This window comes from Heterocephalus glaber, unplaced genomic scaffold, assembly GCF_053883595.1.
Source record: "Heterocephalus glaber isolate CG9 unplaced genomic scaffold, H.glaber_assembly_v1.0 deba00001532, whole genome shotgun sequence".
Lineage (NCBI taxonomy): Eukaryota > Metazoa > Chordata > Mammalia > Rodentia > Bathyergidae > Heterocephalus > Heterocephalus glaber.
The window spans coordinates 23,816,261-23,840,762 of NW_028258330.1; the positions used below are offsets into that span (position 1 = coordinate 23,816,261).

The 24,502-nt window shown below is 55.3% G+C and overlaps 1 protein-coding gene across 6 annotated transcripts in view; it reads right to left on the minus strand.

The window, feature by feature from the left end:
- Nol4l (nucleolar protein 4 like) overlaps positions 1 to 24,502 on the minus strand; it is a 117,560-nt gene that overhangs the window by 14,797 nt on the left and 78,261 nt on the right. For 2 of the 6 annotated variants that reach the window (XM_004840574.2, XM_021254886.2), the window contains exon 5: positions 12,608 to 12,749. In XM_004840574.2, the coding sequence (XP_004840631.1) occupies positions 12,608 to 12,749 (142 nt within the window). Of the gene's footprint in view, positions 1 to 12,607; positions 12,750 to 13,021; positions 13,182 to 13,266; positions 13,626 to 20,973; positions 21,122 to 22,156; positions 22,179 to 24,502 lie in introns of those variants that run through there. The other 4 variants (XM_087188855.1, XM_087188854.1, XM_087188856.1 and 1 more) reach the window with 4 other exon arrangements.

Genomic DNA, 24,502 nt, shown 5'->3' on the forward strand with positions numbered 1-24,502 from the left:
AAAACGTTAAGTAAAAAATGATAGGTAAAATGTGGCCTTTCCACACAATGAAATATTGGCCAGCCATACTCACAAATGAAACTTGGATACATACTACAATGTAGATGAAACTTAAGAACATCATGATAAGGGAAATACTCCTGACACAAAAGGGTAAGTATTGAACGATTCCACTTGCGCACAGTGTCTAGAATAGGGACAGGAATTTATACGGACAGGAAGTAGATAAGAAGTTACCTTGGACTGGGGAGACACGGAAGTAGGATGTTTATGCTTAATGAGCAGAGCTTCTTTTTGGGGTCATGAAGAAGTTTATGCTGTACAACTAAAAAATAATGGTCCTGGGCTGGGGATTTAGCTCAGTGGTTTCGCTGCCTGCTGCGCAAGCACAAGGACCCAAGTTCGATCCCCAGTATCCAAAAAAAAAAAAAAAAAAAAAAAAAAAATGGTCCTAGTACACAGCACTACAAATACATTTAATGCTTCTGAAGTGTTTACTAAAAATGATTACAATGACAAAATTTTATACTATAGTTTACCACAAAAAACTCCAAACAAAACAAAAACCTTGAGGGCCAGGGATTTAGCTCAATGGTTCTGCCACCTGCCCCACAAGCGCAAGGACCCGAGTTCGATCCCCAGTACAAAAAATAAAAAAATAAAAATAAAAACCTTGAACAGGTCCATGGGTCCCCACATACAAGCTCCATTTGTTGCCACCCAATTTACCCATGCTGCACTTGGGAGAAACCCCGCCACACACACAGCCTGCGTCAGAGTGACAAAAAACGTCACAGGCCAATGTTCTCCAACCTGGGACACTAACTGCCACCCTACATGGGCTGCCTACGAAGGGACCCCCCCATTTTGCCAACTGAGGAGGCCTATAGGTTTTAGCAGGATGCAGAGGAGCTGTGTGGACACCAGCTATATAAACTTGAAGAGAACTTTTCTCTTCCCTGTGCCTCAATTTCCCTTCAAAATGGCTCTCACATCAGTAAAATAGGATTTATAAGGTGTTAATAATTTCTGGTATAGAGTAGATGCCCCCCACCAAGAAAAAGGCCAGTTTCCCACACCCCACACTTTTTCACTTTGTACTTACTCACTTCCTACCCTCAAGTATTTCCCAGACTGGAGCACAGGCCAGAGGGAGCCCAGCACGGTGCCAAATGGGAGGTGGGCACAGGGAAGGGAGAGGGGGAGGACAAAAAGCCTGAGAGATGTGCTCCTACTGTGTCCCTTGCTTTCCTCAGCACCTGCTGGGTAACAGACCAAGCTGCCACTGGGCACCAGCAGAAAAAAGACGGGCTGCTGCTCTTGGGCTCTTCCTCTTTAAGCAGGAATTCAACACAAGGGCTTTAGAGGAAACTGGGCTCTAAGGAGGAGGGTACCTACTTTCTCACCCTTGACCCATCCCCCGACCCCCTGCCAGCCTGAGCCCACTCCTCAGGGAAGCCCTCTCTGTCTGCCCCCAGTCCCATCCTGGCAGAAGCTCTGGATCCAGCTTCTGTAGAACCACCTGAGGGAAGGCAGCCTGAAGGCTGACCCCAAGGGGCTTGGCACTTGCATGAGGGCTGAAGCCCCAAATGGGCGAGGGGTCAAAATGCTGCTTGGGGTGGCGGGGCCATCGGTCCCAAGGATACCATTGTGGTTCTGGCTGCATCCTGACTCCCTCCCTGGGCCCACTTCTCCTCCCACCCTGCTCCAGCTGTAGAATGGGCCTTTGTACTTGCTTCCCCCTCCTCCTGCTACACTGTCCTTGGCTGTACCCCTAGCTTGTTCTCTGATTTTGGGGCTTTGCTGAAAGTTTACATCTCAGTAAGACCTCCCTGGCCAGCCCCCTCCCTTGCTCTGACACACTGACCCCTTTGCCTATTTTTCCTGGCATGGTGACCATCTCACAATACTATTGTATTTACTGTGCCTGTGGCCTGTGCCCGGCCATGTAAGCTACCTCAGGTGGCTTTCCAGAAGCCACACCCTTCCTTGGATGAGGGCACCTGAATTGTCCAGTGTTACCCAGGGCCAGGGCCAGCACATGCCCCAGGCCTGGCTAATCAGCACCACCGACCACAGAGATTGGTGGTGGCATGTGACCCGAGCGGGCCTAGGAAACTCAGTCCTAGGTTTTCTCTACCCAGGGACAACTGAGCCTGCTGAGCAGGGGCTCTAACCTGCGTATAGCAGGGGACAGGCTGCACAGACAAGCCCCTAAATCCATCTGGACCTAAAACCCAAGGTGGCCCTAGACCAGTGATAGTCTAAAAGGCAAACCTTTTAGAGATGAGTGCCCAAACTGCAACTCAAAACCCACTTATTTATCGAACAGTGCCAACCCTCCAATTAAACCTGAATACTGAGGTTTTAGTTTAGAAAAAACAACTCACACATTAACATCTTTTGCCTTAAAAGAAAACAACATGTGTGCCATAGGTTTGCCACCACTGCCCTAGATTATCTGGCTATGGAAGCAGTAATTTCCTTATTGCTGAAGCTAGCTGTAGGCTGGTTTGTGTCATGTGCTTTGGTCTTCAAGCAATCAGGGGCTGAGAGACAGGACCTGGGAGCTGGGCTCCCTCTCCTGCCCTGCTCAGTACCCACATAGGGGCTGGTTGAGGGCCTCCTTGCCCCTCCTGTCACTGTTTAGAGAAAGAGGAAGCAGAGACTGGGCCCTCAGTCTCCAAAAAATGATTCACAAGAGAGATGGACAGGCACCTGACTCCATGCCTAAATGATGCATGGCAGAGCCCGGGCTGAGTGGCTGCAGGGCCTCACTGTCTACACGACCTTGGACACAGCCACCTCATGGGCTCCTCTTATCTAGGGTCCAGGGAGTTGCCGCTGACGCCCTCTCAGGCTCTGACACTTTATGACTGTTGAGAACTGCAGCTGGACCCACAGCACTGAAGGCCTTGCACCTGAGTCCTCGTGGGGGTGCAGGGCAGGTGTTTTGGTTGCACCTGGTCCCGAACTGGGGCTGGAAGTGGAACCTAAGCATGCCCAGGGGACTCTCTGGTCCCCACCTTGCTGCTGTGGCAGGAAGCCTCTCCAGGATGGGCACCTCACCTAAGGCCAGTCTGCCCCAACCTGTGACCATGCAGATAGCACAGAGAGGTACCTGAGGAGCCTCAGAAAAGCAGCCAAGGAAATGGCCCTTCCAAACATTCCCAGAAACATTCCCAGAGGCCCCCCAGCTCTGGCAAAGGGGGACTCCCAAGTCCAGGCAGGACCCGAGCCCACCACCTGTGCCTGGAATGCCTGCGGGCAGGGAGGCCTGTCGTGCCATCTACTCTGTCATGGGCAATGTGCTGCTATTCGAATAGGGGAATTAGTGATGAATGGGGAAAATTGTTTCTCCCTCTGTCTCGTCTCCAGAAGGAGACAAAAACTCCTTTTACCTCGGCAAACAATGCCCTTATGTGGGAGCCAGCGCCCTGCAGCCGCACAAGCCTGGCTCTGTGCAAGCCGCCAATTGCCACACTGGGCTCTGGGGCCACCGCCAGTGGCACCCTCTCCAGTGGGTGACCCACTCAGACCTTTTGGCCAGGCTGAGGAAAGGGGGAAGGCCCACTACCGTGGGACGAGAGGCTGGGCATAAAGCCACAGGAGCCCACATGGCTGCCGGGCGGCTACCTCCTGTGGCCAGAGGTGCGGTTGCTGGAGGCAGTGTGAGCCTCCTGGGCGAGGCTCCCATCGCCATCACTGCAGCAGCGAGGCAGGGGAGAGGAGGGGGCATCAATAATTCACACACAAAAGAGATGAGCAGGGAGGAGGAGGGGAAGCAGAGTGCTGGAGCCCACAACCCGAACAGCCACCAGGGAGGCACGGAGGTGTGTACGCCAGGGCAGGACTGCTGAATGCCTGGAGCGGGGCTCTGGGCACCTTACCAGTCTCCCCTCCCCGGCTGCTCTGACAAAGGCCAGTGGCCTGGGGCGAGTTTATATGATGCATAGTTCCAAGGAGCACCAGGCTCCTGGTGGGCGACCCAGCGCTTCCTCCAGGAAAGCAAGATGGGAGGGGCCCAGGGGTCAGACAGGGGACACGGGATGCCACCATCCTGGGTGATGAGGCCCTATAGGGCACCTGCCCACTGCATGAGCCCCTCAGTCTCTGCTTGGCCTTCAGGCCTCCACTGCCTTCCCAGCTACCCTTCCTGAACACCCTTGTTCTGTCCTTGTAGACTCAGCAAGGGATCAGGAACCCTGAGACAAGAGCACCTCTCTTCCATAGCATCCACCTTCTCTCCAGGAGTCTTTGGGTTCCTCCTGGACCTGTGTGACTGGCTCCTTACACAGGTGCCAACACCATCTAGGCCAGTGATGGTGAACCTTTTAGGAGATACAAACAGCCCACTGTGGCACACATGCCATAGGTTCCCCACCACTGACCTAGGCCCTCAAGAGTCAGAAGCAGCACTGTCCAAAAGAAACAGCACAAGCCATATATATGGTGTTAAGTTTGCTGGTGCTCATATATATATATATTTTTTTGGGGGGGGGGGGGTACCGGGGATCGAACTCGGGTCCTTGCGCTTGCGCAGCAGGCGCCGAAACCACTGAGCTAAATCCCCGGCCCCAAAACAACTGTTTTTGTGCTAAGGCCCTGCCACCCCATGTCGTTCCCCCCCCCCCCCCCCGCCATGCATAATTTGTATCAGCTGTGCTCTAGCACTTGGCAGTTGGGAGTGGTACCTGTATCCAACAGTGCAACAGTTTTCCCTCAAACTGACATCACATCTCTGCAAGGGGCTTGGGGTCCAGGCATCTAAGAGGCATCCAAGCTGCAGATGAGTTCAGGTCTTAGGGCAGGTGGCCCAAGTTGTGAGGCTCCAGGCACAGATGCTGCCTTTGGTGGGATGGACACCAAATATGTACCAGAGCCTGTGTGTCAGGCACTGGGTAGCTCATCACACCTGATGTGCACAACCACCCCAAATATCAGACACCAGTGAAGAGCCAGAGGCTCCAGAGGGAAGTCACCAGCCCATCCCCAGAGTGAGCAGCAGCACCCAGATGGCTCCTCTCCAGGCCTCGTCTGCCCATCTGTGCTAAGGGCTAATCCTGTGCCCCAGCCCTGCCCTGCCTTACTTCCTGGACTCCCCCAACACACCCTGGCCAGTTATGCTCAGGGGAAATGACCCCAGCACAGCCCTCCTGGTCTGTGTCCTCCCAGGCCTGACATTCTCCATGCCCTTAACCCCAGCAAGCATAGGCAGTGAGAAATAAACTAATTCAACATGCAGTGCTCTGGCCAAGATGTACTGCCTGCCACTCCCACCCCCACCATGTGTTCCAAGTGCAAACAGAGCCACTCCAGGCCACCATGTGTGAATGATTCATGGGGCAGGGCCTGGCCCAGGAGTCTGTGTGTATGTGGCATCTGAGGGCCCCTGGCAAGCCTTCCACCAGTCCTCCCGGAAGCTGGTCTAAGTTTGGTGCATCCCAGTCCTTAGGTCAGGGTGATGATGCCAACATGGCCCCCATTACTTCCTGATTTCTGGGAAAGTGGCCCTCAGATGGGCTCAGGGCAGTGGTACCTCTATGCACAGCCCTCCCTGCCTCCTTGCCAGCACATCGGGGCCTGCTTAGCAGGGACCAGTCAGGAGGGGTCCTGTATGCCTTGGTCGAGGGACAGGGGCTGTCATTTACCAGTGGGCCCCAGGGGACCAGGTTAACCTTGCAAGTGTACAGGGTGGGGAGAATGTGGTCTCTCTGCCCCTTTCTTAGCAGGTCCCCCACCCAACCTGTCCTGCCCCTCTGTTTTCATCAGGCATCTGGGATCTCAGTAGCCTGGACAAGGCCCAGGCTGTGCAGGCCCCGCCTGATTCTGGGATAAAAGGATCTCTTGGTGCTGTCTCCCACCCTCTCTTGTCCCTTGGTGGGCCAGGGGCCAGCATAGCCCAGCATTGTCTGTGCCGCCTGAAGCTCAGCTAATGATGGACACTTTGTGACCCAGGACTGCCTCGTGGCCCATGGCCAATCCCTGGAAAGGGCTTGGGCCCCAGCTCTCTGCTCCCAGGGGAGGGAAGGGGAGGAGGCCACTGCCTCTCTACGGGTGTGGGTGTGGACTTTTGGGGCCCTGAATAGGCAAAAAACACTTTGCTATGGAAGGACAGGATCAATGGGGCCTAGGCCCTGCTTCCAGCTGCACCTTAGAAAAGGAGGCCAGAGTGATAGGCAGAGCCAGGCTCTGTGGGTATGGGGACAGGAAGCATGATCTGAAAGCCCACTGCAATAGCCGGGTGGGGTGGGGTGTACCTATAGTCCCAGCTACTTCAAAGGATGAAGCAGGAGGACAGTGCATTTAAGACAAACAACTTAACAAGATTCTGTCTTTAAAAACAAAGAAAAAAGAGAAAAAAAGCCCACCCTGAAGCCATCCCAATGAGACAGTAGTTAAAGGGCTCAGTCCTTACTTCACGTGACAAAAAACAGGGTGGTAACAACCTTAAGTGTTGGGTCCACCAAGACCCAGCTACAGCAGGCCAGGACCTCTGGTGCCTGGTGCAAGAGCTGCCTTAACCCCTGGGATGGACCCAGGGGAGAGTGGGCTCTGACCGAGGTAAAAACCAAAGTGGCCCAGGTTTAGGGGGGACACAGGTGGCTGGCTATCTTAGAGTCCAAATGGCATGATCCTGATGCCCAAGCACGCCTTCCCCACTGGCCACACAGACCTGCCTAACCCCATGCTCTGGTGGCATCCTCAACACCCAGCACAGGAGGCATGCTGCACTTGCATGCCTGTCTGCCATCCTGGGGCCTTGGGTAGGCGGGGTGTGCTGGATCCAGCAGCAGACTCCAGAAAGTCAGGGTTCCTGGACATGTAGGATGGATGGCACGGGACCTTGGGAGACTAGGGTAAAAGCTGTGAGTGCTCAGGCCTGCAGGTACTATGGGCCCTCCCAGCCCAAGAGGCAAGAGCAGGGTGAGAAGCACAGTCCTCTGGTGGGAAGGAGGTCAGGGCCCACAAGGCCAAGGCCTGGGGAGGCAGGACTGGGGCAAGTGGGCCTGGTGAGGAGCTCCAAAAATCTGGGTGAGGTGGAAGTCCTCTCAGTCCTTATGGGTCCCTGACACTCTGCCAGAGGCTCTCAGTCTGAGGGTGCCAGCAGGCCAAGAACCCCGCCACTAGCCTGGCCACCTATGAGCGTTCATGCTGTCCATGCACAATCTGGTTCAAGAGCACCAGGACTATCCCCCAGTCCAGAGATGGGAAGTGACTTACCCAAGGCCACATAGTGAGGAAAAGCAGGGACAACCTGAGCCTGGGCTAGGGTGGCAGAGCTGGAGCCTGCACCTCCCCAAAGAGAGGGGAGAAGGGAACCCAGGGAGAGGGCCTGCCATGCCACAGATAAAAATTGAGGCTGATTTAGCTCAGTGGTTCCACCGCCTGCCTCAAAAGTGGAAGGACCTGAGTTCCATCCCCGGTACCAAAAACAATAAAATTAGAAAATTAAAAAAAATTGAGGCTCAGAGAGGGCAGGGCCAGGACTCACCTCTAGGAGGCCAGGTCCCCAGTGGAGTCCCCAGCCCCATAGAGCAGGCCCTGACCCCTTTCTATCCTTCTGCCTGACTGTGGCCTCCCTGCTCTGCCTTTCCTGGCTGCAGCCTGGAGTCATAGGGAACTTTTGGAGACATGTGGCCTAGGAAGCCCCAGGCCCACCCTCCGCATCCTCCTCTCAGCCTCCTGTTGAACCGTGGCTGACCAGGCTCCTTTGTCCATGGGTCTCCTCCCCCATATATTAAGCACCTATGCTTCAGTGGGGCTGGGATGAAGCCCAGGACAGGGACCTGGGCAGTTTAGGATGCTTCCTACAGCCCCACTGGCAGTAGCAAAAAAGACCTGAATGTTCTTCACAGGCGTGGCCCAAATGCTGGCCCCAGACAGCCTCGTTCCCCTTGGCCTGGGCAAGTTACTTTCCCATTGGAGAGGGTTCCTCCTCTGTGGGATGGGAACAGTCAGTCTGAGCTCTGGGTTGGGGTTGGGTAAATGCTGGACTCGAGGGAAGGACCTCCAGGCACTGGTGGACAGAACAACCTATAAGACTGGGGTGGATCCACATCAGTGACAGGGAGGGAGGTGAATGCCATCAAGTGGGGGAGGGAGCTGCCACATAACATGATCCCCCACCCTCTTTTAAAAGAACACAAAGTATTTTGGGACACTGAGGATTGTGAGTTCAAGACTAGCCTGGACTACATAGTGAGACCTTGTCTCAAAAAACCAATCACACACACACACACACACACACACACACACACACACACACACACAGGAAAAAAAGGAAAAAGAAAATGAAGCTTTGACCACATACACAGAAAAGTTTGAGAAAAATATATACCCTCAACATTGGCATTTTAAATTTTTTCTTTTCTTTTGCTCCTTCATTTTTCTAAAGTTTCTATAATGAATGTGATACCTGGGAAGAAGAAAACCAAGATGTCCTGCCTTTTAAGGCAGGGTCTCACTATGTAGCCTAGGCTGGCTTCCAACTCAAGATTTTCCTGCCTCAGCCTCTTGCCAATATGCTTTTCTACAAAGACAAAGCTACTGCCCTCTGAATGCTGATAGCCTGGCAAAGCCCCACCTTCCATGTTGCTGTCCCTCCTCCATCAAGGTGTGGTCTCCTTGAATGTGCAGGCAGTAGGTGCTCATCGGCCCTGCACAGCAAGGTACTCAACACTTGCATCACTAAAAGTGGACAAAGAGCCAGAGAAAGCCAAAGGTCCTTTTCTCTCTCCCTTGGTCCAGCCTCAGGCACCAGAGGGGTTGGCAGCAGGCATCGAGCCCCAGACCTCTGCTCTTCGGACAGGAAGTCCATCCTCGTAGCAGAAATAAGCCCCCATGGCCAGTAGGTCCCAGAAGCCAAGAACGTTCCAGGGTCCTCAGCTCCTTTCCAGGAACCCTAGTCACCTATGCTTCGGAAGGTGGAAGCTGGGACCCATGTGAGCAGGACCTTCCACTCTCCCTGGCGCTGGCTTCCTGTCTGCCTGAGAGGTGAGTAATGTCCGCTCCCCAACCCAGGCATCCTTTCTGGAGGCCAGGCCTCACATTTTCCATTCAGGAAGGGGCAGAGTGAGAGGCCTGGGGGAGCACATCAAGGGAAACAGGAGGAGGTCCAGTGTGTGAGGTCAGGACGGGCACCATGTACCTGAGCTCCCGCCAGCCTGTGGTTCGCAGGCCCGAGTGTGAGTGCCTTGCACTGTTTCCCCCACTCATTCACTCACCAGCCACATGCCCGGCATCTGCTCTGGGTGCTTGTGTGCTTCCAGTAGGGTGTAAGACAAGCATGAAACAGGTAACTCCAAAGATGGGGCATTGTGACAAACTGACATCAGCCCCCAGGCAACGCCACTCCGCAGTGTCTCAGGACAAAGTCTCACAGCCAGCTGCTCCTTGGCCTGCTCCCTCCACACCCAAAGGCAGCTGCCAGACCGCAGTGGCTTCCCAGGTGCCTCCCAAGTTGCACAGAGCCCAAAAGCAGCCCAAAGTCTCAGCTGGGCTCAGTAGCAGGACTGGAGAGGTAGGGACCCTCGCACAGTGACCCCATACCTTCCAGAGCAGGGAGGAAGATAGAGCGGTGGTGCCCTTGCTCTTGTATCTGCCCGGCGCCCAGCCTCTCCCACTCTTGTTTCCTCCTCTGCAGATAGAGCAAGAGCAATGACCTCCCACACATGCAGCTACTGCCCTGAGTGAGGGAGTGGTGCTTGCCACCACCACCTATGACTTTGGGGACCCAGAAACGGGACCTCAGTGTCAGGTCCAGGAAACAGCCATAATGAGGTCTATGCAGAAGGCTTGCAAGCAGGGACAGGGCTGTGGCCAAAGCCTAACTGTGGCACAGGGCAAGCTGGTCCCCATGCCAGCCAGGTGACTCAGCCCAGCTCCGGGGGGAAAGCAGGTACCTTCTCCAATCACTCTCAGGTTCAGAGGTCTTGATGGTCTAGTCCCCATCTGCCTTTGATAAAAAATTAAAAACAAGAAAGGCTTTCACAAATCTGCTACCAGGTATGAATTTATGCCAATTTCCTGGCTTCTTAAAGGGCTACAGTAGTGGTCAACAGGGGTGGGAATGACATGGCCATGGGATTCCTATCCTTTCTAGCCAAGGGAAAAGAGCCAGGTGTTCAGCAGCAAAGAACCCAATTTGTCCCCAACAAGGAGTGCGCCTCTGTCTCCTCTGGATGGGGTTCCCAGGGGTAGCTCTCAATAAATGTTTGTTCATTTGGGGAGCAGGTATTTAGCAGGGCCTACCACATACCCACCCTGTATCTGCAGTCACCAGAGCAGAGACCAAAGTGACATGGTGCAATTTGCAGAGTTTACAATGGGGGCCTTAGACATCCATCTTTACAACATGCAGTGTCCATGGGGGAATGAGGGCCACCGGCCACACACCAACCTCCCCTTGGGTCAGTGGACTGGGGAGACTTCCAGAATAAGGCGCATGAGCAGGGCTCGGGCTGGGTGTGGAGGGCAGGGCCCACCCTCCAGAGCCACCTACCCGGCCTGCCCTCACCCTATCCTTACCCTAGGCCTTTGTTAATAACAACAGGGAACGTGACCACACACCCTGAAGGTGCTGAAGTTCTCCTCAGATTCACTCAGGGGAGCTGACCTGTCCACATGCTCAGAGAGGAACTAGCGTTTGAGACTCAGAGTCCAGGTGGTATGTTCATGCCTAGCCAACATCCTCCTGGCAACCCTTTGGCCAGACAAGGTGGTCACCACCAGGCCCAAGGGACCAGAAGGGACAGCAGAGACCAGACCAGCCATCTGGACCTCCTCATGGCCTGGGACCCTGCATCGGGCCTAGGCCAGCCTCTGGCCAGCACATCAATCCAGTGTCCAGACACAGCTGCTGATTAAATAATTAAATTGTTAGTACCATGGTCAACAACCTCCTCCTGTCTCCAGCTCTGGCTGTCCACCCTGATGAACACCCTGTCCTGTCAGCGAGCCAGCCTGCCTCAGCCCTGCACCCACCCCCAGGGTTAGACAGTGGAAGGACAAAACTATCCCAGAGTTTTTCTGCGGCTCTCTTCCTCATCTGCATCATCAGTCAAGCTCTGGACCACTGGCAACATGCCAAGGACCCCCATGGTCCTCACAGAAACTCTGCTGTCTGGTGCCTGGTCCTGAGGGCCCTGGACCACCTTATCTCCCAGGGAAGTATCTCATACAGTGACCCCTCTCCCACAGAGTGGCTGTGAGGAACAGCAGTATGAGACTTTTTTGGGAATGCACAGGGGGAATATTGTCTTAAACTCTGGGTTTTGAGAAAATGTTCTGGATCCTTCTTGGAAAGATACAACCGATGGCTCTTGCCTGAGCATTGCTGACATAGCCCTTGGTGATTTGGGGTGTGGCCCTCAATCAGCTCAGATGAGGCAGGAGGTCAACATCTGGGGACATCCTAGCCCAGAGCCCCCAGCAGCATGTGGCAGCCCCCACTGGGTCCCCACCCCGTGGGAACACTGGGCAGTGGCAATGGTCTGTGAGGCTCACAGCACACAGGGTCTCGCTGACCTCACGAGGCATGAAGGCACAAAGGCCTTTTCTTTCCCAGCAGCATCGAACCCCACTACTCACACAGCCATCCCCTGGGCTCCCTAGCCCCTGCCCCAGACACTTTCAGCTGCCTGAAGGCTGGGTCTCCTCCCAGACAAAGCAGGATTCAGCCTGGGAGGGCAGTTGGGAGGCAGGCAGAGGCAGGCGTGTGGGTTCTGCCATGGAGATGAACTTTGACCCAAACTGCAAGGCTCCTATCCCTTATTTACTCTTTAAGGCTAACTCGGTTCACAGAGTTAACATTACACCCCTTTTTAACCCTGCGCCTCCCTTTACATTCCAGGCCTTGACCTTCAACCCCTTCTAATTGCCAGCTCTTACACCCCAGTTCTCTTGAGGCCTAGCTTCAGGCTATCCCCCAATCCCAGTCATGTCCTCCCTGGAAATAAGAGCCCCACCAGGGTACTATGATCATAGGTGCCACCCCATGCTCACAGTGCTTCAAACTGAGGTAGACACCAGAGCCCCAGAGCCCAACCCTCCAGGTTTTCTTCAGAACCTGACTCCTGACCTACTCTCCAATCCCCGAGAAGAAAATCTCTATTTCCAGAGCAGCCGTGGATGGCTGTGAAGGCCAGGGCATGCAATGGCAACTTGCACTGCCCGGTCACTCACCAGGTGACCCTATCCCACAGTAAGCTTTCTTGGAGCTGTGGGAACACAGCCCTTGAGTCTAGTGCTGGGCAGCTGTACTGCTCTGGGGCAGGCACATTATTACCTTCCAAGACCAAATCCTGACAACTTTGAAATCCATGTCACACCAGCTCTAGAGCATTACAATAATCAAATAGGCATGACACCTACAGGCTGCAGCCCAAGGGCTCTCCCCAGTCACCTTTGGAAGGGGTGACCTGCTGTCTCTAGAACCAGGGGCTGGGTGCAGTGGGACCCACAGAGACGCTGGAAACACTGGAAGTGGCTCTAAGTACAGCGGCACCACCCCCAGAGTCCTCACCCAAATCCCCCCACCCAGAATGGGTGCAGCCACTCACAAGACAATTTACTCCCACCCCACCGGCCGCCCAGGGGCACTCACCATCCTCTTGGTTGTGGAGGTTCTGCGGGCTCTGCATCCTCTCGTCCTGGCTGGGGCTCAGGCTGGAGGCCAGGTGTGGGTCAGCGGACATCCATGTGGAGTCATTCATATCAAAGTCTTCACTGCTCACAGAGGTCTCATCCTGAGGAAGACAAAGAGGGCCGGCATTCATCAGGGATGGCTCTCCCAGGGCCCCACGCAGCCTTCTGGTAGACTCTGGGGCTTAAGGGCATTTGGAAGGATCTCAGGGGGCACAGAGAGCCCCCAAACCTTGCACTGAGGGCTGGGTGACACATCCCCCACCCCTATGAAAGCAGCTTGGGCTCTGGTTCCTGTCGGCCTCACTGTCTGTAATTGAAGACAATTATGAGGTCTTACATCCTGTAGGGGCGGATAGCAGGGCCTGGCTCTTACCCTTGTGAGCCAAGGTTGAAACCAGCACTGTAAACAAGGGCCACTGCTCCCTACCCAAGGCAGGGAAGAGGGCTCCCTCTGAACAGAGCAGGCAGCCTTCAGTGGGTAGCAGGACCGGCTGGGCACTAAGGAGGGGAGGTGGCTGCCCCCTCCAGGCCTGCCTCTGACTCCTGTGGAGCATGCATGGAATTCCTTTCTCCCACTCCCCCAGCCCAGAGGACATTTCTGTCTTCCTCCTTCCTAACCTTTGCTGTGCTTCAAAGATATGCTCTTGGGTGGCTTCCAGGGCTGAAAAGGCCAGCCCTAGAAGTGTAGAGGAGGAAGGGGGTGGGGCAGACCAGGGTTCCCATCAGACTGCAAAGGGGGTTCAGGCTCAAGGCCCTGGGGGGCCTCCAGGGCCTTACAAACAGCCGGATGGCCTGCAGGAGAGGACCACGCCTGCTGCCTCCTCTCCCCTCTCAGTGAGCCCTTGGCCAGTCATCCAGGAACCCCCGGGGCGGGGCCCCTTCAATCCAGCCCTCCAGCAGGAAGGGACCCCACCTCCTTCTGGCCCAGCCTCTTTCAGGAGCAGCAAGCAACTGTGTTTGGGAGCTGGCTGTAAAGTGCAGGAAAGATGACCCAGCAGCTCCACTCTCAGAGTTCTGGCTTTGGCCCCCTTTCCTCCCCCCGCCCCAGCAAGATACAATGGCCTCTGTGGGCCCAGTCAGGGCTCTGGCAGAGCAACCCCAAGCCTCCCCTCCAGGGCCCTCACAGACGTCTCTTTTATAGTGAGAAAACACACTTTGGTTTGAACTTTCTTGGGCTGCTGTCCCTGGGGCAGACACATCTGCTCTGAGTACTAGGGAACCGGCCATCAGCCTCCATGCCCTCCCCCACTGATGGCTGGCAGGGAGTTTCCTGGAATTCACAGTTTCCGTACAGCTAGGGAGGACCCTTCATGCTGAGTCCAGAGGACAGGAGTTGGGCCACCACATGGGCTCGAAGCCCCTGTGTGCTCTCTCTCCACACACACACACACCCTGTACTCCTGCTCACCCGCCCCCAAGCTGTCTGCTCCTGAAAACCTACTCCTGCTCACTCACTCATGGGAGGCAAAAGACTCTCTCTTCTGGAAGGGTACAAAGGGACAAAACTCTCCCCAACACTAGGATTGTCAGGGTGGGGAGGGTGGCAGTGTGTGTGGGTCTCTTGGAAACAACAAAGGAAGACCACTGGGCAAGTTGTTTCCTTTCCTTCTTCCCTGATGGCCAGATTCTGGGAGCCAGGAACAGGACATCCTCATCTCTGCATGGTGCAGAAGCAGAAGATGCTTGGGCATTTTTGGAATGAATTAGACTGGGCATCCTATGAGCATTGGGAAGCACCACCTGCTTAAACTCTCCACTCATCCATTCAACAAGTATTTACTGAACATTGACTATGGGCCAACCACTGGCTAGGTGGTGGGAAAGTGAGCTGTGGATCAGACCGGTCGCTGCCTTCCTGGTGCTTACTACCAGTGGAGGAGACAATATGCAGAAAAACGCCTAATACCAGTGGTCACAAGGGCTATAAAGTGGAGAAAGTGGGGGAGAGTGATCCATAGGGCAGGATTGCCAGGACATCTGAGAAGACTCAACTGATCAGGGGTACTGAGCAAAGGCTGCAGGAAGTGAGGAAGGGGCTGCATGGGTCCATGTAGCCTGCAACCCAGGCACAGGCAACACTAGCTGGGCACAGCTGCTGGGTCTGTAGTGACAAGGAGGCTTCTGTGGTCAAGGGTGGGCAGCAGAGCCACACAGGAGCGGCCCCTCCCAAACTGCATATCACTGGGCAGGGCTGTACCTTCCCTCTGGCAGGCTCAAAGGCTTGTGAAAACTAAACTAAGGCCCCACAAAAACTAAGGGGCCTCATGGGGAGCAGGAGCAGGTGGATGGCTGGGGTGCAGTGAAGGCTTCGTACTCTGCCACCCTTGCGTGGCCAAGTCCACATCAATGAGGACACAGGCCAAAGCTTTTCAGGTGCCAAGTGCTTCCCTTCTTTTCTACCCTCCCCACAGGCCCACCAGGTAGGCACAGTTCTTAGCCCATCCTACAGACGAGGAAATGGGTTTCAAGAGCTGAAGGCACTTGCCCAAGGCACATGTGCCTGCAAGTGGTAAAGCCAGATCTGTGCCATTGCCAAGGCCTAGACATGCCCTCTTTCCCACCCCCACCTCTGTCCAAAGCTGTCCTTTCCCTAGAAAGCCCACTGCTATGTTCCAAATCCCATTCCCAATTCACTACTCCGTCATTCCCGCTCATTCTCTATTACCCCTGTTTGGAGCGGCCCACACCATTCGCCCAGCACAGCAGCCACTGTGCTATTGCTCTCAGCTGTGTCTTTCCCAAGAAAACCCTATGCCTCTCCAAGAGTGGGACCAAGGGCTGGGGCTCAGTGACACAGCCTTTGCCCAAGATGGGCAAGGCTCTGGCTTCCACCTCCAGCACAGAAAGAAGAAAAGAGAAAAGAAGAGAAAAGAAGAGAAAAGAAGGGAAAAGAAGGGAAAAGAAGAGAAAAGAAGAGAAGAGAAAAGAAAAGAAAAGAGCAGGAACCAGGCTGCATGTTTTCTGAATTCCCCACGAGGCTGGCAAGACTTGTTGAATCAACAGAATTGCTTGGCATGATCTTGGTGTTTAATGAGGACGCTGCATTAATTTGACAATTAAGGACTCTAGTCCCAGTGCACAGTTCTTGAATGGGGGCCATATGAAAACCTGGGCCCTCCTGCAGCTGCCAGCCACTCCACACACAGCTTCTCTGGCTCAGATGGCTGAACTGTCCACCCAAACAGACCCCACCTGGACCTTCCCCAGGTCCCATAGGGAATAGGTGGACTCTGTTTGTCATGGAAGTCACCCCATAATAAAGAGCATCCAGTGGCCACATGTGTGGGACTTCGGGGCAGGAATTTTATGGATTTCCTCACTGTGTCCCCACAAAGCTGGCACCTGGGGCAGACCCATCTCCAGATCTAGTAACTGCCCCTCAAAAGCTTGTATCAACTAACTGCCCAGAGGCCCAGCACCAGTAGCAGAGTGGGGGTCTGAATCCAGTGTCCCACACCACACCATACCTCCTTCAACCCAAGGAACTCAATTCCTTAATGACAAGATGAGACCCACAGGGAATCATGGCCCATGGGGCTATATGTGCGCATATACACTTGCTCACTCTCCCTCCAACCAGCTGATGCATATTATTGGGCATCTACTATCCTAGTGTTGCACTGGGGACATAGATGACTAAGATAGGGTTCTTTTCCTACAGACCTTGTTAGCTACAGACAGGGACCAATTAAAATTTGGACCCATTTGGTAGGGAGGGGGGTATGGGATCCTTATCCAGTTACCCAATAGACTTTTCCCATAGCTCCCAGAGTTTTGCCACAGGATCCCCAGTTTTGTCAGACATGGGTCTATCTAAGATTTTGATACCCTAATTTTTTTTTTTTTTGAGACAGGGTCTCACTATGTAGTTCAGACTGGCCCTGAACTCACTATGTAGCCCAGGCTGGCCTCAAACTCATGGTGATCCTCCTGCCTCAGCCTCCCAAGTGCTGGGATTACAGGCGTGCACCACCACGCCTGGCTACTAGAGCAATTTTTTTTCCTTTGGTACCGGGGATCGAAATCGGGTCCTTGCGCTTGTGCAGCAGTCAGCAAAACCACTGAGCTAAATCCGCGGCCCAGGAGCAATTTTTTAAGTGAGAAATCAAGTCTATTAAATCTAACTTTTCAGAAAACAAACTCCAAAAACCAGATCACTTTTGGTGAGAATGACAGACACCTTGGACACCCACATTTTCAGGGCTGGCCTGGAGATGCAGCCTTCCCAAGAGCCCCCCCCCCCAGCACCCTGCTGGCTATAGCAGAGCCCTAGCTCTTTATGGGTACAGGTCCACTACTGCAGAGGGGCAGAGGCTTAAGTCCAGGCACCCACCCACACTGAGCAGGGCTGCAGAAACAAGCTAATTCCCCGGGCATTTACCAGCACACATGGTTCAGAAGCCATCACCCAAGTCCAGAGGGACCTGCAGGAGGCAGCCAGTGCAGGATGGAGAGTGACGAGGCCTCAGGCTTATGCTGGGATCCACGGTGTCCCCCACCACCACCGAGAGGTCATAAATCAGTCACTCCTTGCTTCTCCCTTTCTGTTATCAAACTTCAATGAAACTGTCATTAGAAAATAAAACTATAGGGACCTGGGATTTAGCTCGTGGTTCTGCCGCCTGCCTTGAAAGCGCAAGGTCCCAAGTTCGATCCCTAGTATAAAAAAAAAAGAAAACTTTGTACAATCCATTGCTCCATTGCTTCTGGGTCCTCTGATCCACAACTGACTGTCCAAGCAGTGGTCCCCTGGTTTCTCTAGTTTCTGCCCTTGGACACTCTGAAGCCTATGGCCTTGCCCACCTGGCAATAAAAGTCCATCATATATTCAGCATCAGAGGGCCTAAGCCCTTGGATCACAGGGCAACGAGGCCAACTGCCCTAGCTGGGCAGGCAGGTGGCACCTGGTCAGTCTCTGGGACACACCTCAACCTGGCAGCCCCGACTCTGGGCAGAGGGAGAGGAGCTGACCAAACTCTCCCTTGCTCTTATCTTCAGTCCAAAATTCACAGGCAGGTTCAGCTTCTCTCCACCCAGCTCTGAGGCCCTTCCTCCTGGGCAGGCCATCTAGTACTAACCACTGCCCAGCCCAGGAGGAGGGGAAAATGGGAGATGAAGGAGGGAAATGGTGAAAACGGGCCTGTATCCGTGGCTTGTAACTATGGGCAGGTGCTATCAGTATCCTGATTATTTTACAACTGGGGTCAATTTCTCTGGAACTGGGCTCCTGGTGTCTCTGAAGTCCAGCCATTTGTATCCAGGACTTGGGATCCTTGGGTGTGCCTCACACAATATTTTCCAGGCCTTTCCTCTGAACTGTAACTCTATCTTTACCCTTTGGTTGAGAAAGAAAAGGGGGAGGATTTGCAGAGAATTTAGTGCAAGTGTAAGCCATAAGCCCTGACCAGGAGCCCTGAGTGTTCATTTCAGATGAAAAGGCCGGGGTGGGGATGGGCAGGGGATGTTTCTAGGCCAGGCAGGAAACAGACGCCTTTCTGCACAACCCCTGGGTTTGCTGGCAGCCAGAAAGGACACCAGGCTGGGGCAGCTGCCCCAGACCAGCTCTACACCTGTCAGATGGGCACCAAGATGTGGAAGGAGGTCCTGCTTCTTTACCCAGGGTCAGGCACCTCCTTCCAGAGCACCTGTGGGTCAGTCTCCATGCTTGCAAGCACTGGGCACATAGCCTCTGAGCATGCCAAGGAGCCATTCGACCCAAACTTAACCATTTCAGTTCATCAGAAGGCTTATCAATGGAAATCAAAAGCTTGAAGATCCCAAGGAGCATGGGTTCAGATCCCTGTTATGATGGGAGAACAAAACAGGGTGGTCTGAGGTGGCTACTGGTCCTTAGAAGCTCCCAGGGCTGCTGCTTCATGCTACACCCTAAGCTTCACCTGGCCACTAAGGGAGAAGCCCAGCCTTCTGGGGACACTCCCTGCACAATTCCACTCCTTCCTGCTAAGGCCTCCTCTGCTCACCAGCCACACAAGCACAAGCTCTTCTGGGAAATGGGAAGTGGGGAGGGCTGAGCCAGCCAATCACCTAGCATATTTCAGGACTCTCTCTCTCTCTCTCTCTCTCTCTCCCCCTCCCCCCCTCCCTCCCTCTCTCTCTCCCCCTCTCCCCCTCTCTCCCTCCCTCCCTCTCAGTCTGTCACAACCATTCACACACATGTGCACACTGTTGTCTGTGGTAGTAATGGATGCATGGGTGTAGGAGTGAGCATTCCCCACACCTTCCTACTAGTGTATCAAGGGTAAAATGGGCTTTTGTTCCTAAGCAAAGACAACTGGCTGTCTTCCCAGCACTTCTCACCATGAGGGCCTCACTGATACCCAGAGCCCCTGCCATTAATAGGGGTCTCTTTAGAAGCAAAGCCGAAGAGAGAAGCTTCAGTGGGCAGGGCTCTTCCAACCAGGAAGAGGGCTGGAGGGGAACCACTGTGAGCTAATTCTGGGCAGGACTGTCCTTCCAAGAAAAGAACCCAGACAAGCAGACAAGACAAAAAGTTCTTGAGCAACTCACGGGTGGACCAGCTCCCTGTTACCCTAAGGTGGTCAAGGCCATGGGATAAGTTCCTCAAAGTTGTCCTTCTCAGCTGGGAGGAAGGCCCTAGGGTACTCCCCTGCCCAAGCTCAGCAGGAAGGTGCTAAATGGTCAGGGGAGGAGAAGTGGTCTTAAAATCTTGGTTTTTGGAACAAGCTCAACCTGAACCTGGATTACACAGGGGCTATGTATTATTCAAGGATACAGTCAGGCTCTAATGGCTTTCCAATGAAGGGGTAATTTGCTACCTGGGGGTTAAACGACCCACTAGGGCCTGGGCCATAAATGGGCCTTTCCCCCAACCAACTCACTGCCCAGAACCAGCATGTTTCAGGGTCCAGTCAGGGGACCTGGTCCTATCCCCAGAGACTCTCCCCAGAAGAGTAATGTTCAGAATCCCAACACCTCTTCCCAGACTCTCCACTTGATCTGTGTGTGGGGATGGGGTGTGGGGGAGGGTCCCCAGCTGATTCTGGGATAAGCAGAGCTTTATCTCAAGGGAGAGTCTATTTCAGGCCACAATCCTCAGAAAAAGGAGGAAATCACAGAGTCCAAACACCATTTCAGGTGAAATCAGGAGGTTTTCATCTCCCCTCAGAGCAGACAGAAAGAAAAATCAATATTATGGGGGGGGGTCCGTTTGAATTAATGGGTTTGTGGCTTCTCCATTGATCTGCGACTCTTCACACTTTCTTTTTCCTGCTTTTTGTGCTCTTGGGGAAGCCGAGGGAGAAGGGACGGGGGGGGGGGGGGGGGGCTCCCATTAAGGAAAAGGACGGTCTAACCTTAACCTTTCTCCAGGAATAATGTTAATTAGCGAGGCTTAATGAGAACTTCCCCCAGGAAGCGCGGCCCGGTAGGGGCAGCCAGACGTGGGCAAACGCAGCTCACAGCTCGGAGAGGGTGCAGGGTCACTTCGGAACCAAGCGGATGGAATAAAACGCGGATTGCACTCCCTCCTCCCGCCCCCGCCAGCCAAAGTATCCGGCCCTTGAGGACTAGGTGGAGAACCCGAGCGGCGGCAGGCGGAGGTGTAAATCCAACTTAACCCCTGCGCGCGCCCTTCTACGGGCCAGCTGCCCCCGCCGTGTGCCCCTTCGCCAGGGGTCGCCGATGCCTGCGGCTTGCACCTGGGTGGCGCACCTGAGAGGGGTACCCATTCCCCTCAGAGAGGGACAGGAGCCGGCCAAAGTGGGCTCAACTCTGCAAACCGCGTCTCAACTCCCCGCGCCACGGCGGGGGGCCCCTCCCGGCCACTCCAGGCTTCCCGTCCTCACAGCCCCAAACACTGTCCACTTCCCTTCTCCCCTAGGCGGCGGCGGACGAGCCCAGCCTCCGCCCGGCCGCCCGCGGACGCTTCCTCCCCGGGACGCGGGGTAGATCCCGCTGCACACCGTGCGGCAGCTGCACAATACCGCGGCGCGGCGCGCACAATCACCAACCTCAGGACCGGCGGCGCGCACAGCCCGCGAGTGGGGTGCGCCCACAGCCCGGCACTCGGGGTCGGGCGCACCTCTCTGGCCCAGCGGTCCCCCACTCACGGGCGCGCTCGCCCGCCCCCGCCCCCGCCCCCGCCCCGCTCAGCTCAGGGCGAAGGCGCTCGCCGCGCCCCCTCCTCAGCCCCGCACAGGAAGCGCCCCAGAGCCCCCCTCCCAAACCCCTAGTACCCCGCCCCCCAACCGCAGCTCAACGGCCGGCGGCAGCGGGGGGGGGAGGAGGGGGCGGCGGCCGTGGCCCCGGAAACGGCCCGATCGCCGGGTCCCGCGGACTCCATACCTGGGCGGGCAGCGAGGCGGGGACGGCGGCCGGGCTCGCGAGTGAGCGCGGCAGGCGGCGGTGACAGCCCCAGGCTCCAGCCGCTGCTGCTGCCGCTGCGGCCGCCCGGGGAGAGGGGCTGGCACCGCCGCGGCGCGTCACGGCCAGGCCGGGGGCGGGGGTGGCCGAGGGAGGGCCCAGGCGGTGGCGGTGGCGGCGGCGGCGGCGGCGACGGCGGCGGCGGCGCGGCCGGGAGGGAGGAAGGGGGAGGGGGCACCGGCAAGGGGAGGCGGGAGAGGGGGGCGGGACCGGGCACGGGGCGGGGGCCGGGGGGAGGGGAGCGCGGGGAGGACGCACGCAGGGGAGGAGGAGGAGCAGCAGGGGGAGGAGGTGCAGCAGAGGGAGGAGGTGGAGGGGTGGAGGGGAGGAGGTGGAGGGGAGGAGGGAGGGAAAGGAGGCACCCAGGGAGAGGGTAGAGGGGAAAGGAGAAAGAAGGGTAGGGGAGACGCGGAGGAAGGAGGGGGCGCAAGGCCAGGTAGGGGGTGTGGGCGCGCTGGACGCGCCGGCGTGCGCTCCGGGAGGAGAGCGCGCTTAAGGGAGAAGCGCTTACAGCACGGTCCTGGTGGGGACTGAGCCCGGGAAAGAAGGCGAAGGGGTCTTTGCCTTCCCCAGCTCCCGGAGGCCGCGGTCTGCAGGTCCTGGGGTTGCGGGGGTGGGGGCACCCGTCAGGCTGGCTGTGTTTAGGCCAGGAAAGGGAGACTTGGCCCAAAGAAAGTGACTCAGGCACGTCAGGAACTCTCGGTGCCCCAGGGCCTTCGGGCAGCCCTCAACCCCCAAAGCGTTTCTCGGTTCCGGGGAGACGTGGGTCCTCGCTGGGCGGGGCTGCCGGGCCTGGGGGCTCGGTCCCAGGAGGTCGGAGTGAGACCCTACCCAGGGGAAGCCAGGCACGTGGCCGGCTGTCGGCCCCCACCCCCCCCAGTTCAGGGCCCCCCTTTCCTTGATCAAGTTCAAGCTCGATCTCCTTGGCACGCTACCCACCGGCCGCCCCCTCCTCTCTCCTCCCCTCCCCTCTCCCTCCCTCTATTCCGCACCATCTCCCTCTTCACTCTTCCTTTGTCTCTTTCCCACCACTTAGTTTACACCCGCCCAGCTCCCCGCCTCCCCGCCCCCCAGGCGCCCGAGCAAGCGTCCAGGCTGCGCTCACCTGTTCGACCCAAACACCGGCTATTCCGAGCGCTCGCCGCCCGCGCCCCCCAGGCTCACTGGGCCGTCGCCCGGCTGACTCCGCCGGTCATTGTGCTCCACAAGAGCACACCGTGCTGGTTCCTTACGGCGCGCAGGCTACACTCGTAAAGTCACGGGATGATAACCGGAATTCGACTGCATCCCTGACTGGGCGCACACTGAGCGGAGACTCAAGCACCGCAGGAAGGGAAGACCCACTCGGATCACGGGGACTGTCCTCAGGGCAAACGGTCCTCGGCCTCAGATGCAGGAGGGGACGGGATGGGGCGTCTCAGGGTGGGGAGTGAGGTGCTCTGGACCCCTGGCAACCTCAGACTCGGTCCAGAATGTAACGAGCTAGTAGTCCCCAGACAGCAGAATTCAGCCCCGACAGAAATATTGGCTCAGGGGCAGATGCCCTCCCCCTAAATCCAAGCGCCCGGTTACAACAGCTGAGCGCGGGTAAAGCTTGTGCTTTAACAGGGATAGAGAAATACTCTTGTAGAATTCCGGGGGGGACGACCCCCCCCCCAAACACCAATTACAATCCCACCTCCTGTATCCTCTGGCCACATCCGAAAAGGAAGGGCAATTTGTACTGCCTTCTTTACCAACTCATGCACAGTGGGATCAGCAGAGAAGAGAAAAGGAGACAGCCACCGCGATTGTTTGCAATTTTGCAACAGACTGCCTTTAACCCTCCAACTTTTTTTCTGTAACAAGCCTTTTTCTTTCTTCCTCTGAAGGCTTTGCATTGTGAACAATCTAAGGTAGACAAGGCTCCCTCTACAGGTGCAAGCTGGAAATACAAAACCTCGGGTTCGGAGCTCGGTATTCACCCATTAGGAAAATGAAGAGACCCGCTTCAAATTAATGGCACACCAAGTTCGTCCCGCATATGCTACAGCTTTTACTGTCAATATAAAAGCCGTGGTTTCTTTTTGAAAGAGGGTTGAAGCATGTTACTCATAAGCACCTTTTACTCTTGAAATCAAGTATTTTCAAACCAATCCACTCTCCCCAGATTTCTCAATTAGATCTTTACTTCTTATCCTCTGGGGTGTGGGTGGGAATCTGGAGGCTTCACCACCTCAACACTCACATGTGTGGATGCCCAGTAATGATTTTTAGAATGAATTAGCAGCCACAACTGTTCAGTGCAGCCAGGGAAATGTGGGTGTTTCCATCGTGGGAACTGTCCTCACTCTGGGAATGAGATCATTTAGGCTCAGGATTTCCTGTCTCTTCCCAACACATTTCTAGAGACCTTTGACTTCTTCCTCCCTGAGTCACTATTTCACAGCAATGGTGGACATCTGGGTTTGAAATATAAAGCCAAATCCAGCAGAAGTTCAAAGGTGGAATTGAACCCAGATAACCCACCACTTCTCCAATTAATAAAAGAGAGTAGTACCACCCAGGAGTGCAGAGTAGTGATTTTCTTTAGGCAAGCAATGTGAACTCATTCACCATCCCTGAGATAAAATAGCTCAGCCCTGCTCAACCCTCAGTGAGCAGCTGAGAGCCCTGGAGGAAGCCGTCTGTTTGGTTGAGCTTTGAATTGGGGAGATTTCCTGTGTGGCCGAGGCCACAGAAGCCTCCCAGGTCCTTGTCCCTGCAGGAGTTGGAATATCCTTGTGTTGGTTGTGTTTTTTGTCCTTGTGCCTCTGGACGACTCCATCTTTGGCCACAGCATGGGTCCCCACAAGGAATTGGGTGACCTAGTTTCTTGACCACTAATTCTCCTAGTGATGTGTCCCTTCTGGCCCCAGCCTGGGAGGGAGACAGTGGCAGGGAAAGCTGCTGCTGCCTGTTGGAGTGGGCAGTGCTGCCTCGGGTCACCTCTAGGCTCTGCAGACAGTGGATGCCTTTGCAGACAGATGCTCTGTGGAGCAGCTCAAGGAACAAACACCTTGGGGCAGCCTCTTATAAGTATGTCTTGCAAGTGGGACTTGGCCAAGGGACCCAGAAGTGTTGGCTATTGTTAGGAATAACAGAATCTTATTATTTTTTTTTTTTTTTGGTACCGGGGATCGAACTCGGGTCCTTGCCCTTGTGCAGCAGGCGCCTAAACCACTGAGCTAAATCCTCAGCCCCAGGAATAACAGAATATTAATGTGACTAAAGTGGACACTGGTTAGGCATCTCAAAGCATTTAAAAAGCCACTTACCTCCACAAATTACTTATTAATGACAGAGGGGAAGGTGTACCTGCCAAGTGGAGCAATCCAGAAGATACCTCTCCACCACACAATCAAATCAGCTACCCCCAAAGTGGGGCCAGTTGACATAATGTGCACACTTCCCAAAGGGATGCAGTAGAATA